Here is an 18,074-nt window from a genome sequence, read left to right on the forward strand (position 1 = left end):
TTGTAGCTTCCTAGGAGCGCTCTTTCCCCATAGTCTTGTAGCTTCCTAGGAGCGCTCTTTCCCCATAGTCTTGTAGCTTCCTAGGAGCACTCTTTCCCCATAGTCTTGTAGCTTCCTAGGAGCGCTCTTTCCCCATAGTCTTGTAGCTTCCTAGGAGCGCTCTTTCCCCATAGTCTTGCAGCTTCCTAGGAGCGCTCTTTCCTCATAGCCTTGCAGCTTCCTAGGAGCGCTCTTTCCCCATAGTCTTGCAGCTTCCTAGGAGCGCTCTTTCCCCATAGCCTTGTAGCTTCCTAGGAGCGCTTTTTCCCCATAGTCTTGCAGCTTCCTAGAAGCGCTCTTTCCCCATAGTCTTGTAGCTTCCTAGGAGCGCTCTTTCCCCATAGTCTTGCAGCTTCCTAGGAGCGCTCTTTCCTCATAGTCTTGCAGCTTCCTAGGAGCGCTCTTTCCCCATAGCCTTGCAGCTTCCTAGGAGCGCTCTTTCCCCATAGCCTTGCAGCTTCCTAGGAGCGCTCTTTCCCCATAGTCTTGCAGCTTCCTAGGAGCGCTCTTTCCTCATAGCCTTGCAGCTTCCTAGGAGCGCTCTTTCCCCATAGTCTTGCAGCTTCCTAGGAGCGCTCTTTCCTCATAGTCTTGCAGCTTCCTAGGAGCGCTCTTTCCCCATAGCCTTGCAGCTTCCTAGGAGCGCTCTTTCCCCATAGTCTTGTAGCTTCCTAGGAGCGCTCTTTCCCCATAGTCTTGTAGCTTCCTAGGAGCGCTCTTTCCCCATAGTCTTGTAGCTTCCTAGGAGTGCTCTTTCCCCATAGTCTTGTAGCTTCCTAGGAGCGCTCTTTCCCCATAGTCTTGTAGCTTCCTAGGAGCGCTCTTTCCCCATAGTCTTGTAGCTTCCTAGGAGCGCTCTTTCCCCATAGTCTTGCAGCTTCCTAGGAGCGCTCTTTCCTCATAGTCTTGCAGCTTCCTAGGAGCGCTCTTTCCCCATAGTCTTGCAGCTTCCTAGGAGCGTTCTTTCCTCATAGTTTTGCAGCTTCCTAGGCGCGCTCTTTCCCTATAGTCATGCAGCTTCCTAGGTGCGCTCTTTCCCCATAGTCTTACAGTTTACTGTTGCTGATATTATTATAATGCAGACAGCCCTTCACCTTTTGTAATTTAAGTCTTCCAGAGTAGTCAGTAGAATGGGTTTAGCGGTAGTTGTCCTGATGTAGAGCACACATTCTACCTCCCATGAAGCTTCCCTCCTGCTTGGTGCATTGCTGCTTTCCATATCCGTACTGCAGAAGCCGGCTGCTGACGGAGGTGTTTGCTGATCTCATTGATTACTCCTCTTCTGTGATAGTTATATCGCTGCTGAATTGCAATGCTGGGAATTGCGGTCGTATTGATTTTTGCCCGTGGGAGAGACCTGACCTTTCCCTATCATACAGTGAGCAGTAGGGCACCTTGCAGTGATATTGGCTGCACAGACAGACATTACACGTCCCTTGCAATGTAAATTATTTCACTAATCCAATTTGTAATGAAAGCATTGCTAGCTAGAACATTTTACCTATGAACTTAGAATTTGATGTGATTTTTTTTTTTTTTTTTTTTTTTTTTTGTTCCCTCTGCATGTCATTTTTTATTTTTTATTTTTTGTAGACTGTGTGCACACTGAGTTTATTCATGCGTTTTTTTTCTTGCAAGTTTTAATCCATCAGGCGAACCAAAAATGACAATACGCGTGTGTGTGTGTGTGTGTGTGTGTGTGTGTGATATGCACAATTTTTATTTTTAGCATGTAAAGTATGGTTTAAATTTTGAGCTCAGTGATTGGCTGCAGCAGTGATGTGAGCTGTTCACATGTCACCGCTGCAGCCAAAACACTGCGTACTAGACCCATGATTTGTGACAATGCTTTTTAATGAGAGCTTGGTTTTTCTTTTTTTTTTTTTTTTTTTGTTGTTTTTTTTAACCATTCTTCTTACCCTTATCAATTATGGCATGTGCACAAGATACTTTGTAGCTGTGATGACCTCCGTGCACTGTCTGTATTGTACTATCAAATAAGTAGGAGAAACTCTACAAAAATGGGTTTTCACAGGGATTGCGAAGGCTGACACATGGACTGAGACTGAATTAAGCAGAGTTTGTGTCTTTTGCCTCACATTAAACATGGCTTTCTGAATGAGGCCTAAGGGCTCATGCGCACGTTGCCAAATTTCATGCATTTACGCTACATATTGCACCACAGCGTAAATGCATGCGTCCTGCTTCCCCAGCACAATCTATATAGATTGTGCATGAGACGTGCGCACGTTGCTTTTATGAATGCAGCGATTTGGGTGCTAAAATTTTGAGCCAAATCCGTGCGTTCATAAAAGCAGCATGTCAATTATTCCGTGCGCTTTGGATGCAGCTCCCACTCTGTCTATGGTGGGGGCAGCAGCCATAGCACATGGTACCGGCTTTTTTTTTTTTTTAACAAAAATACTACATTCATTATGCCGTCTTTCTGCAGCGATTTGACTCGCACATGTGCTGTCAAATCGCTGCAGAATATTCAGCAGGTACGTGCGCATGAGCCCTTAGGCAAAGTTTGTGTGATGGAGGTTTATATTCTATGAGGCTATAAGTTTGGCTCAGGAAACCTGTGATCAGTCCTGGCATTGCAATCTGTATATGGGCCATGAAATATAGCAGACCCCAGTCTAAGGCTTCATTCACACATCCATTTATCTTGTACATGTTCTATCCATGTTAATCAAGGATAAGACCTCTATGTACTCATTATATTCTATGAAACTGATATGGGAATGATTTTCCGCAGACCATGTGTTCACAAAAAAAAATGGTGACTGTCTGTTACTGATCTGAGTTATAGTGGGGTTTTTTTTTTCTCAACACAGGACACTACGGAGAGAACAAAAATACTTTCATTTTAATTAACATCTTTTTAACATTGGTCTGTATACTGTCAGGTTTTAATGCGAATAGCCGGCATACCTATAATGCTCTCCTCTGAACAAGTCTCCAGGCTGAGATTTAAAGGGGTAGGTGGTGGTAAGTGGTAGTAGTACCTGTTACAGTCATGTCTCTCACCTCATTTGCAGGGCATTGCAGCTTTGGTATCTGTGGTTACATCCCTTCATATAGTGAGTTATTTAGTTGCTCATGGTGGTAACCATGGATACCTAAGCACTAATGTCTTGCACATGAAGTAAAAAGCATGGCTATATCAGTAAAACTATACTACATTTCTAATCGGGAATCTTTAGTATTATTACACCTACTACATATTGTAATAGGATCCTGGAGATGGGAATACCCCTTTAAGTCCGATGGGTCAGGTTTCTGCACGTGAGAATTTCGCCACTGTTTTTCTGGCATTCTGCAACAGAAGAGTTTTACTGCAGATTTTCAAATTTGACGAAAAAAATGTTTTTTTGTTTTTTTTTTTTAAGTGTTAGTTGACATGCTGTAAAATTGAAAATCTATGCCATGTTTTTATTTCCTTGAAGAAAATTTCTGCAGCTTGTAAACATTTATTCAAATCCCGGCCACTTTGCTATTAATGTCTTTTGCCGAAGATTTTCCATCTGCAGAATTAGCCAGAAAGTCTGCAGTATTTCTGCTAAAGAATGGGCATGGTGCAATTTCCATTTAGCAATCCTTGTCCTCATTAAGTCCGAGCTGCCATAATATGTTCTAGAAAATCAGCAGAACTGTGGAAAGTTAGATGGAAATGCAGCCTCTTCTTTACACATGGGCTCACGGCTTTTTAAAAGCAAATATAAAATTGACTTCATAGTAGATCAGGTCAAAGGTTTACGGCTCTTACTGGGAGTTTCCAGGAAGCAGGCTGAGTTTTTGAACTTTGCTTTGAGATACCACTATTTTTTTTTCTATTTTATTTACTTTAAATAACCAGATTGGGTTATCCAAAATCTAAGAAAAATGAGATATTTAGCATATATAAATGGCCATTTGTGGCAACTGGGCAGATATACAAATGGCCATTTATATTTGCTAAATCTCATTTTTCTCAGATTTTCCTTAGCAGTAATGCAGGTCCATGTTCACACATTCATGGTTTCCATACTTTAGCATTATCAGAGTGCAAACGGTCTTTTTTGTATTTTATGTCATGTTCAGTTATGCGCCTGTTCACACCTCAGTTTGTTGAGTACAGTCAGTCTTTTTGACTATATCTAAAGGGACGGTTAGGCAGGGATTAGCAATATGTGCCCAGAACTGCTCGTGGTCCTGGGTACATATTGCACCCGACCGTTCCTTTTAAAGGTATTGAAAAACAAATATCCTGCGAAATGTTTAGGAATTGCAAACATTTTTCTTAAAAGCTTCCTCATTTCAGAGGCTGAAAGGAAATTGGACAAAGTAACTATACAGAATATTAAAAATGAACATTTTATTTATGGTAGAGAATCCTTTACAGGCAATGACTGGCTGAAGTCTGGAAACCACGGATGTCCCCAGACTGTGTTGCTTTACTGGCCTGTACTGCAGCTGACTTCAGTTGTTGTTTTTTTTTTTTTTTTTTTTTTGGGCGGGGGGGGGGGGGGGTGTCTTTCTGACTTAGTGATTATTCCATTAAGTACATTTTAATCACTAGATCTTAGAATAAAAATAATTTCTAATATTTGATGTGTTTAGAAAAAAAAAATATTTAAATAAATTGTTCCTGTGCTGAGATAATCTTGTAGATGTTGCTGTCAGGAGTGTGCCCTGGTCTGGTGGGGATGTCTGGTGAGTCTGGGGCGAGGTCTCAGTGCCTTATTGTGCGCTGGACTGTATCTTCTGTTTATCCCCTTAACGACCTAGGGCATGCGTATGTCCCAGGTCTCCCTTTGATGTGGACTCTCGCAGCATGATCTGATCAGCCGACGTGCAGCTAAAAGGCACGAATGGATTGGAGAAGGATGTAGCTTCAAAAAAAAAAAAAAAAATCAAAACGCCAAAATTAGGTATTTGGGGGTCGCCGCAACATTGCATTAAAATGCAATAACAGGCGATCAAAACATCACATCTACCCCAAAATGGTATAATTAAAAACATCAACTCGACGCAAAAAATAAGCAGTCACTGAGCCCCAGATCCTGAAAAATGAGAACGCTATGGGTTTCGGAAAATGGCCCCAAAAGTGCAATTCTCTTTCTATTTTTATTTTTTTAATATAAATTTCTGATTTATTTATTTATTTATTTATTTTATTTTTTTTTAACCAGTTAGCTAAAAGTAAAACTACACGTTTTGTATCCACGAACTCGTACTGACCTGGGGAATCATAATGCCTGGTCAGTTTTACCATATAGTGAAAATGGTAAATAAAACAAACAATATAAAAGAAATTGTGCTATGGTTGCGGGGCTCGCGTGTCATAGCAATGTCCCGTGGGTGGACCCCGGGAATGCAGCCTTGACGTCGCTGGAACTGTGGCTGCATCGGAGGGGAAGGGTGGGGGGGGGGGGAAGGGGGAGTATAGGCTTATTTATTATTACGGGGGCGAACAAGGGGAATAAGTAGTGGACAGCCCCTTTACGATCACCAGTTTTAACAATGTCTGCGTGAAAAGAAAAATATCTCTGCATGCACTTGTCTTCTGTATTTCGGATGACTCGCCTATTCACATTTATGGGTGCCCAAATAAAAATGGATCATGTATGGCTCGTCCGTAACGCTTCCGAGTTTTACAGGTACATTGCAGTTCTTAGCATAGGAAACTGGTTTTGGTCTTGTAAATTTATTCATTACTGATGTATCGAACCAGCTGGCAATACAGATGAAAAATGATCTGTGTTTTTTGTTGTACGCCAAAGTGATTTCTAGTCTGACATTGGTATTTTTATTGTTTTTGCTATTAAGGCCGCATTCACACTTTCATTATTTTGGTGAGTTTTTTTGAAACAATCAGAGTAAAAGTATAATAGAAACACGAGCACCACTTCTGGATTTATTACCCACTTCTGGTTTTAGCTACAAATACTGGGGTAAAAAAACTGAACGTGTGAACGTGGCCTTATGCAGAAGGAAGCCATAATTACAGGGGCCTTCAACTGTTGAGGGTTTGTTCTTCTCGGAAGTGCTGAATGCTATGAACAGTTTCCCCCTAATTTGCTGTAAATGGGACACTTCTCACTAGCGGCTCAGAAACCTGTAATTCAGCCATTTAGATAACTTTTTTGTTTCAGTTCTAATAGATAGCCACTTGTAAAATAAAGGGTCTTTGTGCTTTTGAGATGGAGAAATGTGGCTGCTCGAGGGGCTGCACCACCCTCCAATGGGATGGCAGAGAAAGAGGCCTAATTAGTATTCTGCAGACCCTAAATGTCTGTATACCCGGGCAGCCCCTGTGTTGTAGGGTATAATGTGAGCAAACATCAGGACACGTCATTATATAACCAGCTATGAGTTAGCAACGTACATTAACCCCTTGCACCCAGTGACAGGTGCCATTTGCTGCATCCTGGCTGCAGCGGCTCATTAGTGAGAATTGCTGAGTGCCGTCTGTTGGCTCGTTCTAATGTAATTATTTCTCTGCTGTGCAGACTTCAGCAAATTGTTTGCAGTGATTACACGGAGGCACAGCGCTGCCCCAGCTCACCCTCCGCACGGATGAACTGATACTTTACCACATTGATTTCTTATTGTTACAAGTTAGGCTTAAAGGGACCTGTCAGTCGATATATGCTACCCAATCCACAGACAGCATGAATCTGGTTCTTGCATGATTTCTGCCAGGTACAGTGGAACCTTGGATTAAGAGTACTGTATTATTCGCTTTATAAGACGCACCTGATTATAAGATGCACTCCCAAATTTGGTGAAGGAAAAGAGATTTTTTTTTTTTTTATGTTAAATGGGGTCCATCTTATGCCAGTGTCTGTCTAACAAATCATATAGGGTATATGTCCCTCATAGCCCCCCCATCCTAAAATTAGCCCCCCTTAATCTGGATATGGCTCCCTTATATTGAATATAGCCCCCTTGTGCTGGGACACGTCCCCCTTGTGCTGCCCATGGCCCCTATAGATGGCACATCTCCCCTGTGTTAGATATGGCCCCCATACAGCTGCCCATGGCCACTATAGATGGCACATCTCCCCTGTGTTTGATATGGCCCCCATACAGCTGCCCATGGCCACTATAGATGGCACATCTCCCCTGTGTTTGATATGGCCCCCATACAGCTGCCCATGGCCCCTATAGATGGCACATCTCCCCTGTGTTAGATATCGCCCCCATTCTGCTGCCCATAATAAAATAAAACACTCTTTCCTTACCTTCTCAGCGCTGTCCTCCTCGTGTCTCCCACCTCGCAGTTGAGCTCCGGCTTCCTGCACTTTCTGGTTCTTGCTGCCGGTCATGTGATCGGCACGGCAGAGTGATATCATCTCTGCCTTATCACGGACAGCAGCAGCAGGAGACTGGAGATCAGCGCTGGAGGTAAGTAAAGCTTTCTTATTTTACTATGGGCAGCAGCACGGGGGCCATATCTAACACAGGGGGGGATCATGTGCAATCAAAGGAGGGCGCAGGCAGATATAATATGCCCCGCTGCCCCAGCCCCTCAGCGTGATTCAGTTTCAGCACCACACTGCTGGACAGCGGCTGTGCATATTATATGAGCGGGAGCAGGAGATCTAACGCTGCCACTCCCAGCTTTCCCTGCCCCCAGCAGTACTCCAGAGTGGACCCTGCAGTGTGTGTGTGTGTGTGTGTGTGTGTGTGTGTGTGTGTGTGTGTGTGTGTGTGTGTGTGTGTATATATTATATAATATATATATATAGATAGATAGATAGATAGATAGAGATATATATATATATATATATATATATATATATATATATATATATATCTATATCACCCCCCCCCCCCCCCCGTATATTCGGTTTAGAAGACGCACCCCCTACTTTCCCCCAAAATTTGGGGGAACAAAAGTGCGTCTTATAAAGCGAAAAATACGGTAGCTTGATTTGAGAGCGTTTTGCAACACAAGCAAAGCCTTTTACAAATTTGTAACTTGGTTTAAGAGCAATGCTTTGAAATAAGAATCATAGAATATTAGAGTTGAAATGGACCTTTTGGGTCATCTAGTCCAACCCCCTGCTCAAAGCAGGATTCACTAATTCATCCCAGACAGATGTCAGTCTAACCTCTTTTTAAAGACTTCCATTGAAGGAGAACTCACAACCTCTCGTGGCAGCCTGTTCCACTCATCGATCACCCTCGCTGTCAAGTTTTTTCTAATATCTAATCTGTGTCTCCTCCTCAGTTTCATCCTATTGCTTCTAGTCTTTCCTTGTGAAAATGAGAATAAAACTGATTCCTCTACAGTGTGACAGCCTTTAAGATACTTGTAGACCGCTATTAAGTCTCCTCTCAGTCTTCTCTTTTGCAAGCTAAACAATCCTAAATCCTGTAACCGTTCCTCATAGGACATGGTTTGCAGACCGGTCACCATTCTGGTCACTCTTCTCTGAACTTGCTCCAGTTTGTTGATATCTTTTTTAAAATGTGGTGCCCAGAACTGGACACAATATTCCAGATGAGGTCTGACCAAAGAGGAGTAAAGGGGGATAATGACTTCACAAGATGTAGACTTTATGCTTCTGTTAATACATCCTAGAATTTTTTTTTATAATGCAGTTTGGAATATTTGATGCCTTAGTGCACATTGGTGCTGGCTCTTTGTTGTTTCTTTGTTGAATTGGTCGGTGGTTGACCTCCACCTTGCTACGCACCCCAATTTGGGATGTATTCCATCTGTATAGATTTTGGCGTTTGGTGACTGTTCACATTGGGTCATCAGGCTTTGTCCACAGGCTATATATATACTTCATGCAGCATTTGCTTGGACCTGTCCCGCCCACAGCCATGACTCAGTCATGGGTACGGGACTGCAATAGACCAGGTGAGTGCTGCTGAGAGCAGTTCTGTTATTCATGTGTGAGGCCGCATGGCACATTTTATAAAAATATTTTAGTGTAGGACTGCTTCAAATGAGATTTGCCGTGACGTGGCGAAGCAGCTCAAGAAATTGCAATTTTTTGCCAAAAATCTCAAAAAAAATATTTTTTTTTATAATGCAGTTTGGAATATTTGATGCCTTAGTGCACATTGGTGCTGGCTCTTTGTTGTTTCTTTCTAGAATGGTGTTTGCCTTTTTTGCTGCTGCGTCACACTGTTGACTCATGTTCAGTCTGTGATCTATTAGTATACCTAAGTATTTTTCACACATGCTTTTGGATAGCTCTATTCCTCCCATGCTGTATATGCTCTTTTCATTACTCTTGCCAAGATGTATGACTATGCATTTCTCCCTGTTAAAAACCATTCTATTAGTTGCTGCCCATTGTTCCAGCTTATTTAGATCTTGTTGAATCTTCTCTCTCTTCTCTAGTATTAGCTATTCCTCCTAGCTTTGGGTCATCAGCAAATTTAATCAGTTTACCCTTATTCCTTCATCTAAAGAGCAAATAATCACTGCACACTTCCAGTTCTGTTCTTTCTCCACACTCTGATCCGCTCTGGAGGTAACTTTCTGTACATATGTTCTGTATACTGTATACCATTGTACAGTATATATTATATAGCATGTCTATCAATTTGCATTTGTGGATACAGTATTTTTCTTTCTGTTAACCAGTACAGCACATTGCTTATACTGTAATCTGCCTGTGCAGTATTCCTACCCCACATTTGTTTAGTTCTGCCCTTATTTTGGGCCGAATAGATTTAGGGTCTGTTTTAGTGTGTATTGTACCAGAATAAAGGTTGTCATATTTATACATTATTTTTTTTTCTCTCTATACTGTACCTTCCGCTTACCAACAATTCTATTGTAAGCTAATGTGCAGTTTAATTTGCTTTGTTTTTTACTGTACAGTATTTTGTAGTAGTGTATTGTATTTTATATGAATACAGTACATTATTGTATATTACTGTAATAAGTTTATATACATACAGTAAATATTTTTGGGTTGTAGAACGAATTGTCTGTGTTTCAGTTATTTCCTGTGGGAAAATTCGCTTTGATATAAGAGTAACTTGGTTTAAGAGCACGCTCCTGGAACCAATAATGCTCGTAATCAAAGGTTCCACTGTATATTTTTTTCTTAATTGGAGTCTGTCAGTATGAGCAACCTTTCTAAGCCGACTTTATCGGCATGTAGGACCGAGAAAGTGGAAAAAAATAATGCCTTCATTCCTGTGATCTGATGTCTTATTCCAGAAAAAAAGTGATGTTTTTCCTATACACAAGTGAGCTGTTAAAATCTATGGCCTGGACAAATATCTCCCAGAGAATCTGCCTCCAGTGAATAATATCAAATAAAAGTGTTAAGTGAGACATGGAATGACTGACGCCTAGCTCTCATAATTAGAGATGCATGAACTTCAGTAAAAAACTTACTTTCCAAGAAAATGTAGTTTGGGTGCTTTACGAATGCAAATTACTCGCCCCAGTGTGAGCCGTTTGCAGTGTTTGATTGGCACGCTCAGGGGGTAACAACAGCGTGATCGGATTTAGTGTGTGAAAATGGGTGTCTGTGTGCTGAATGCAAAAACACAATTTTTGCCCAAAGGTTCTTTAATAAATTAAGGTGACAGCCCAAAGACTTGCTTTTAAAAGATCGGCAACCTGATATGTCACTCTAAAGTCTGTAACTATAGCAATGGCTGTCAACAACCAGTGTATAAGTTGTTAGGGCCTCATTTTTGACAATTGCCTCACAGTAATATTGTTCTGGTTGCCCATAGCAACCAGGGTGCAACTGTAAGCATTGAAGCTGCTGCGGTAAAGTGAAAGCTGAGCTGTGGTTGCTATGGACAACTAGAGTCTGACTGGGGTAGTTTTCATAAGTGATATTTGAGCTAGCTAGCTGGTGTTAGTGCTTCTGCACGCACTGTGAGGCGGAGACTGCTTGAGCAAGGCCTGGTTTCAAGGAGGGCAGCAAAGAAGCCACTTTTCTCCAGAAAAAACATCAGGGACCGACTGATATTCTGCAAAAGGTACAGGGAGTGGACTGCTGAGGACTGGGGTAAAGTCATTTTCTCAGATGAATCCCCTTTTCGATTGTTTGGGACATCTGGAAAACAGCTTATTAGGAGAAGAAGAGGTGAGCGCTACCACCAGTCTTGTCTCATGCCAACTGTTAAGCATCCTGAAACGATTCATGCATGGGGTTGCTTCTCAGCCAAGGGAATCGGCTCACTCACAGTCTTGCCTAAAAACACAGCCATGAATAAAGAATGGTACCAGAATGTCCTCCAAGAGCAACTTCTCCCAACTGTCCAAGAGCAGTTTGGCGCCCAACAATGCCTTTTCCAGCATGATGGAGCACCTTGCCATAAAGCAAAGGTGATCACTAAATGGCTCATGGAACAAAACATAGAGATTTTGGGTCCATGGCCTGGAAACTCACCAGATCTTAATCCCATTGAGAGCTTGTGGGCAATCATCAAGAGACGGGTGGACAAACAAAAAACAACAAATTCTGGCAAAATGCAAGCATTGCTTATGCAAGAATGGACAGCTATCAGTCAGGATTTGGTCCAGAAGTTGATTGAGAGCATGCCAGGGAGAATTGCAGAGGTCCTGAAGAAGAAGGGTCAACACTGCAAATATTGACTTGCTGCATTAACTCATTCTAACTGTCAATATAACCTTTTAGTACTCATAATATGATTGCAATTATATTTCTGTATGTAATGTAAACATCAGACAAACACAATTAAAAACCAGAGGGCAACAGATCATGTGAAAATATAATTTTGGTGTCATTCTCAAAACTTTTGGCCATGACTGTATGTATATATGTGTGTGTGTGTATGTATGTATGTGTATGTGTGTGTGTGTGTGTGTGTGTGTGTGTGTGTGTGTGTGTATATATATATATAATATATAAAGCTGAGTGTATGTCCGCTAAAGGAATCTGCACCGTCGCATTTACAATCACGAAATTTTGCACAGACACCCCATGTGACCCGGGGAACGATATAGACTATTTTTGGGTGAGAAAATTTATCTCCGTGCTTTACAATGACTCTCCAAAAATCCTGCCGCTATTAAACTGAATGGAGGTGGGAGCTATAGGTTATTAATAGCAACTGTCAGTGGTTGGTATAGGAGCAAAATAAACTGTTAGTATAAAAAGCTTATGTGTGAGGTAATAAGATGTCGGTGGTGAGACGGATAGAGAGAGACAGCCAGGGAAAGAGAAAACCCGGGCAAAGAGACAGACACACACATAGAGACAGACACAGAGATGGAGACAGACTGATACAAATACAGAGAGATAGATTGCAGTGCGGATTCCTTTAGTGGACATACACTCAGCTTTATATATTATATTAAAATATATAATATATAATGACAAATTTGAAATTTGTAAAAATAAACAACTGTGAGCTCCACCTAACAAGCAATAAGAGTTGACAAAGCAAATTCTAAACACTGAAGATGCCACCTTCAGAGTGAGACTGAAAATTTTAGCAAGTGTAACCAACAATTTAACACATCATATTCCGCAAGCGAAGCCGCTGGTATTTTGCTAGTAAATATATATTTTAATTCTGCTCAAGTTTTGATCATGATTGCAGGTATTCGTTTAGCTTCTCTTCCTGCCTCTCTCATGTTCATGGAAGTCTTTTATGTGAAGCAAGGAGCAGCTGAACTTTGTCCCATTGCACTGTGTAAACAAGTCCAGCAATTGTATATTAAAGGCAACCCGACAGCTGATCCGTGCTGCCCGATCCACAGGCAGCATGTCTCATTCACCGGCTGTTTGACTTCAACCAGGAAGGTTTAACTATGAAACACTGCAACGTTTCAGAGAAAAACAAAGTTTATTAGATCTCTATGGCAGACTAGTCAGACTGGCAGGTCTCCTGTGTGTGTGTGTATAGGGCAGTGGGTGGGGAGAAGCTGCCAGGTACCCACCTTTCTGACTAGCCTGGACTTGGTCTCCAGCGGATATTAAACGTCTTTGAAACAACTCAGCATTTCAGAGTTGGGCTATGTGCCCACGTTGCGTTCTATTACGTAGCGTGTAAGTCACTCCATGTGCGTCTCAGAAGAAAAGCTGCGTTCTGAGACGCATTGTAACTGCAGAATTCCTGCTGAATTCATGCATTCTGGATGCTTCCAGAACGCACATTTTTGACAGTGTGGTCCCACTCTGCTCTGCAGTACCCCCCATAGACTTGCAGCAGAGCCGAGTGGGACCACACTGTCAAAAAGAGTACGGCTGGCTGCGAGACACTGCCGTGCGATCAGAATGAACTTGGATGAACTTCACCCGACTTCATTGTGATTGCGCAACTCTGTGCGTGTGCCGCGGTTTGATTTGCGATCACAGGTGAAGGACTCACCGGAGACCGCAAATCCCCTGACTGCAGTGAGCCGCGCGATCACCGGTGCCGTCACTCAGGTTACCCGTGGCCAGCTCGAGTCCTCCACCCGAAACCTGTGGCCGCGGGTAACCTGAGTGACGTCTCCGATGACAGTGTGACTCACTTCAGTTGCTGCGTGGAGCTGACAGGAGCGGCCTCTCCTGTCAGCTTCATGTTACAGGGCTGGATGCGTCGTGGGACCTCGTGAGGATTACGCCGGACCTGATGGGGTTTTTGTGGATTTTAATAAAGTAGTGAAAGAGGGTATTTTTTTTTTGTCTTTTATTTCAAATAAAGGATTTTTTTGGGTGTATGTGTTTATTTACTTTCACTTACTGGTTAATCATTGGGGGTGTCTCATAGACGCCTGCAATGATTAACGTAGGACTTAGTGGCAGCTATGGACTGCCATTAACTCCTTATTAGCCAGATTGCCACCGCACCAGGACAATTCCGGATGAGCCGGGTAGAGTCCCGGGACTGTCTCATCTAATTGATGCGGCAATTCCGGGCGGCAGCTGGCTGATATTTTTAGGCTGGGGGGCTCCCCATAACATGGGGCTTCCCATCCTGAGAATACCAGCCTTCAGCTGTGTGGCTTTATCTTGGCTGGTATCAAAATTGGGGGGGGGGGGGACCGCACGTCGGTTTTTTTTTTTTAATTTATTTATTTATTTTACTGCACTACATAGACCCGCCCACCGGCGGCTGTGATTGGTTCCAGTGAGACAGCTGTCACTCAGCATGGGCGCGTGTCTGACTGCAACCAATCATAGGCGCCGGTGGGTGGGGAAAGCAGGGAATACCAGATTGAATAATGAGCGGCCGGCAATTTCAAAAGCAGGAGAAGCCGATGCAGTGTGATAGCTGTGCAGCGCTGCGCCAGTGTTCGGTCAGTGATTAGTGAGTATGAGAGAGGAGGGGAAAGGGATAGACCGACAGAGAGAGAGACCGACCGACAGGGAGACAGAGAGACTGACATTTCAACCAAAACGCACAAAAGAAGTGACCTGTTGCTTTTTAGAACACAGCGTCTTGGCAGCAGCCGAACCGCTGCGTTCTAAAACGCAACATGTGCATGGATTAGGCACAATCTTCATAGATTGTGCTGGGGACGCAGGACGCATGCAGTTATGCTGCAGTGCAATACGCAACGTGGGCACATAGCCATACACATGTAGCTGAAATAATTGCTGCCATTACCTGGTACATACTGTACTACCTGTGGGTCGGCTATCCGGTTCCCTTTGACTAAAAAAAAAAAAAGCTTGTTTTGTCATGATTAATATATTAATTGTAAGTTGGCATCACATCATCTTTTGTAGGATTTAAAGGGGTTGCCCACTACTTGGACAACCTTTTTCTCAATCAGCACATTTGCCCCCTTTAACACAACAACACTTATATTCCTCTCTGGTGCTGGGACCATTCCAGCAATGGCGGCACACACTCTCAGGACTCATGTGTAGTTGTGATTTCATGCGATCCCTGTACCCCATCAGCGGCAGCTTTCCTCTCCCCATCTTCAGACGTATCAAATCTCAAGATGAAGTGAGCGGCCATAGCCATGACTTCCTCTCCATGTCCGAAGTTGGGCGGGATCGAAGTTATGTGAAGTCACAACGTCACATGAGCCCCAGAGAATGACCCTGACCACAGCGGTGAGTATAGGTGTTATTATTATTTTAATGGGTGCAATGTGCTGATTAAGAAGAGGTTGTCCGAGTAGTGACTACCCCTCTAAGGGCTCGGGAACCTAATTCTAATGGGGCACCCAACAATCAGACTTTCCTCAACAAACTAGAAAAATGTTCTTTTCTTCTTCTTTTTAGGAAAGTAAAAGGCAGAATTTTAAACTATATTAAAGAAAAAAAAATCTTCTGATCTCTGCTGGGAACAAAAGCTCCTCACTGTCATCTCTGGAATTACAGTGGGTTTGGCCCGAAGAGGGAAATGTTGAGAAATGCTTGATAATACAGCGTGGTACAGAGTTGGGATTGTGAGTGCTGCTCTGGATTTCGTTTATTACATATTATTTTAATCACATTTTTTCTTTTTTTTGTATTTAAAGGATTTGGAATGCATTGACGGACAATTATGGCAATGTGATGCCTGTGGACTGGAAGACGTCTCACACCAGAGCCTTGCACTTACCAACGCTTAACCTTTTGGAAAAGGCGGTGAGTATTTCCTATATCAGGTCAGTGTCCTGACTCTGCTGAGATTAGTAAATTGCTTAGATTGGGAAATGTATCTTTTCAGTCTACTGGTTGATTTAGGCACAGAGTAACTTGTCATTTGCAGACTTAAGGGGGTGGTTCACTTCTCTGCAATAGTGGCCACATCCCTTTTAAAACTGACAGGGAAGGTTTTTGTCAAATACCATGTTCAGCCAATTCTGCCTCTGAGCGACACTATTGCGGTCTGCTCATCCCCATGAAGTGACCCCCTGGCTCCGTGACCTGTGAATTCCGGTGATGTCACGTCAACTTCCAGTTGACCTGACGTCACCGAGCTTGGCTCCAGTCTCCGTGAGTGACTGGGATGTGGGCTGTGTTTCACCACTCATCACAGCCCAGCATGTTGCGCGTGCCCTCTCCTTCGCTGCAGAGCACTGGAAGCAGGAGCGATGCTTGGCTGTGATGAGCAGTGAAACACTGCCCACAACCCAGTCACTCAGGAAAACTGGGGACGGCCATGGTGATGTCGGGTCAACTGGAGATTGATGTGACATCACAGGATCTCAGAGGTCACGGAGCCCGGGAGGGGGGGGTTGTGTTCACTTCACGGGGATGAACGGACTGCAATAGCGCTGCTCAGAGGCAGAATTGGCTAAACAAGGTATATAGAAAAAGCCTTCCCTATTTGTTTTACAGGGATGTGTCCACTATTGCATAGTAGTGATCCACCCCTTTAAATGATCAAATTTGTGCAGGTTTCTAAAGTTCTTCTGTTTGTCAGAGCAATTTCTCATCTGCGCTATACAATACTGTACAGACTGTGCATGGTAGATGGTACAGATCAGCCCTGCCTTGTAGGAACACAACAATAGGAGCTGATTTTAATTATTTGTATTTTAAGAAGTTCTTACAGGGAATCTGTCACCAGGTTTTTGCTCCCCCATCTGAGAGCAGCATAATGTAGAGACAGAGACCCTGATTCCAGGAATGTGTCACTTGCTCAACTGTTTGTTGTCATTTTAATAAAATCAATGTTTTCTCTGCTGCAGATCTAGCAGTTATACAGAGCACCTAAATATGCTGGACTATCTGGCAGCATGCGAAGTAGTCCTCTATTGATAATCTACTGCTAATTAATCAGTGATTTTATCAAAACTACACTCAGCAGGCTAGTAAGTGACATATTGCTGGAATCTGGGTCTCTGCTCCTACATTATGCTGCTCTCAGATTAGATGACAAAAACCTGGTGACAGATTCCCTTTAATGCAATGACAAAATGTCAGTTTTGAGCACGCGGCACATCGTGTCTCTGATGGTGGGGTTGGTTCATATGTTCAAATTATGAGGGTGAGGGCGAGATGTGACACCAAATACAACATTCTAAAAAGACTACACCTTTACAAATATTTATGCATACTAGGAGAACCAAGGGAAGGGTAGTCATGGTCACAAATAAGACCAGTAAATCAAGAAATGCATCAACACAACTTTTTTGCAAAAATCTAACAAGTGTTTTATTAGAATCAATAGCAAAAAAGTGACATAAAATACAGTGCCAAAAAGAATTACATCAAACAATGATCAGGCTCATAGGGGTGTCACTGATGTTACACGCATGGGTCCACCTCCCATATGGGGAGTAGTGTCAGAAATAAATAGTGCCATGACCTGAAAAAACTCCAGTAAATACAGTCAAGAATTGTCCCAACAACGCAGCACAGAATACATAATATATCCAACCATAAGGACGTTAACATATATCCTATAGTGCAAGGCTGCAGTTATATATAGAGGGCAAAATATATCATGGAGACAGGTCACGGGACCAAATACTAATTCAGAACGGACAGGTAGATATAGACAGTGTCATAACATTATTATGCAAACTCCGTCCTACACTCACCCATAGTAGTTGTGTGGAACCCGAGAAAAACGTACCCCATGGGTGAGTGTAGGACGGAGTTGTCAATGTCCATTATACAGCTGGGGAAGTTCCAGCTAAAAATGTAACTTTACTGTTCAGATTAAAAAATTCAACATGGCTTGGTGATGGGTCACACATAAAGCTAGCAAACCTCCCCGTTTCTACAATAAACCTTTAGTGCTACCTTGGAGTTTACCAAGTTAGCATTAGGCCACGTGCACATGTTGAGTATTTGAGTTTTTTACCTCAGTATTTGTGGCCAAAACCAGGAGTGGGTGATAAATCCAGAAGTGGTGCCCGTATTTCTATTATACTTTTCCTCCAATTGTTCCACTCCTAGTTTTACCTCACAAATACTGAGGTAAAAAACTCCCCAAATACTCATTATGTGCACGTGGCCTAATGCTACCTTGGTAAACTCCATGCATTTTTACCGTAAATCACTTTTGGTGAAGGTGCCCAAGGGTGATCAGTTTGGCTTTACTTTTATACACGCCAGCAACCCTGCCCAAATGTTAAAAAGAAAACTTCTGATCTCCACTGTGTAAATTCGTGTTTCCCATCTCCAGTCCTCATGGCTCCTGAA

General features: G+C 42.8%; 1 protein-coding gene across 3 annotated transcripts in view; it reads left to right on the forward strand.

Annotated features, from left to right (window-relative positions):
* Nucleotides 1–18,074, forward strand: part of FEZ2 (fasciculation and elongation protein zeta 2) — a 94,207-nt gene that overhangs the window by 16,277 nt on the left and 59,856 nt on the right. For all 3 annotated transcript variants that reach the window (XM_075339451.1, XM_075339450.1, XM_075339452.1), the window contains exon 2: nt 15,455–15,563. In XM_075339451.1, the coding sequence (XP_075195566.1) occupies nt 15,455–15,563 (109 nt within the window). The remainder of the gene's footprint in view (nt 1–15,454; nt 15,564–18,074) is intronic.

Source organism: Anomaloglossus baeobatrachus, chromosome 3 (assembly GCF_048569485.1).
Source record: "Anomaloglossus baeobatrachus isolate aAnoBae1 chromosome 3, aAnoBae1.hap1, whole genome shotgun sequence".
Classification (NCBI taxonomy): Eukaryota; Metazoa; Chordata; class Amphibia; order Anura; family Aromobatidae; genus Anomaloglossus; species Anomaloglossus baeobatrachus.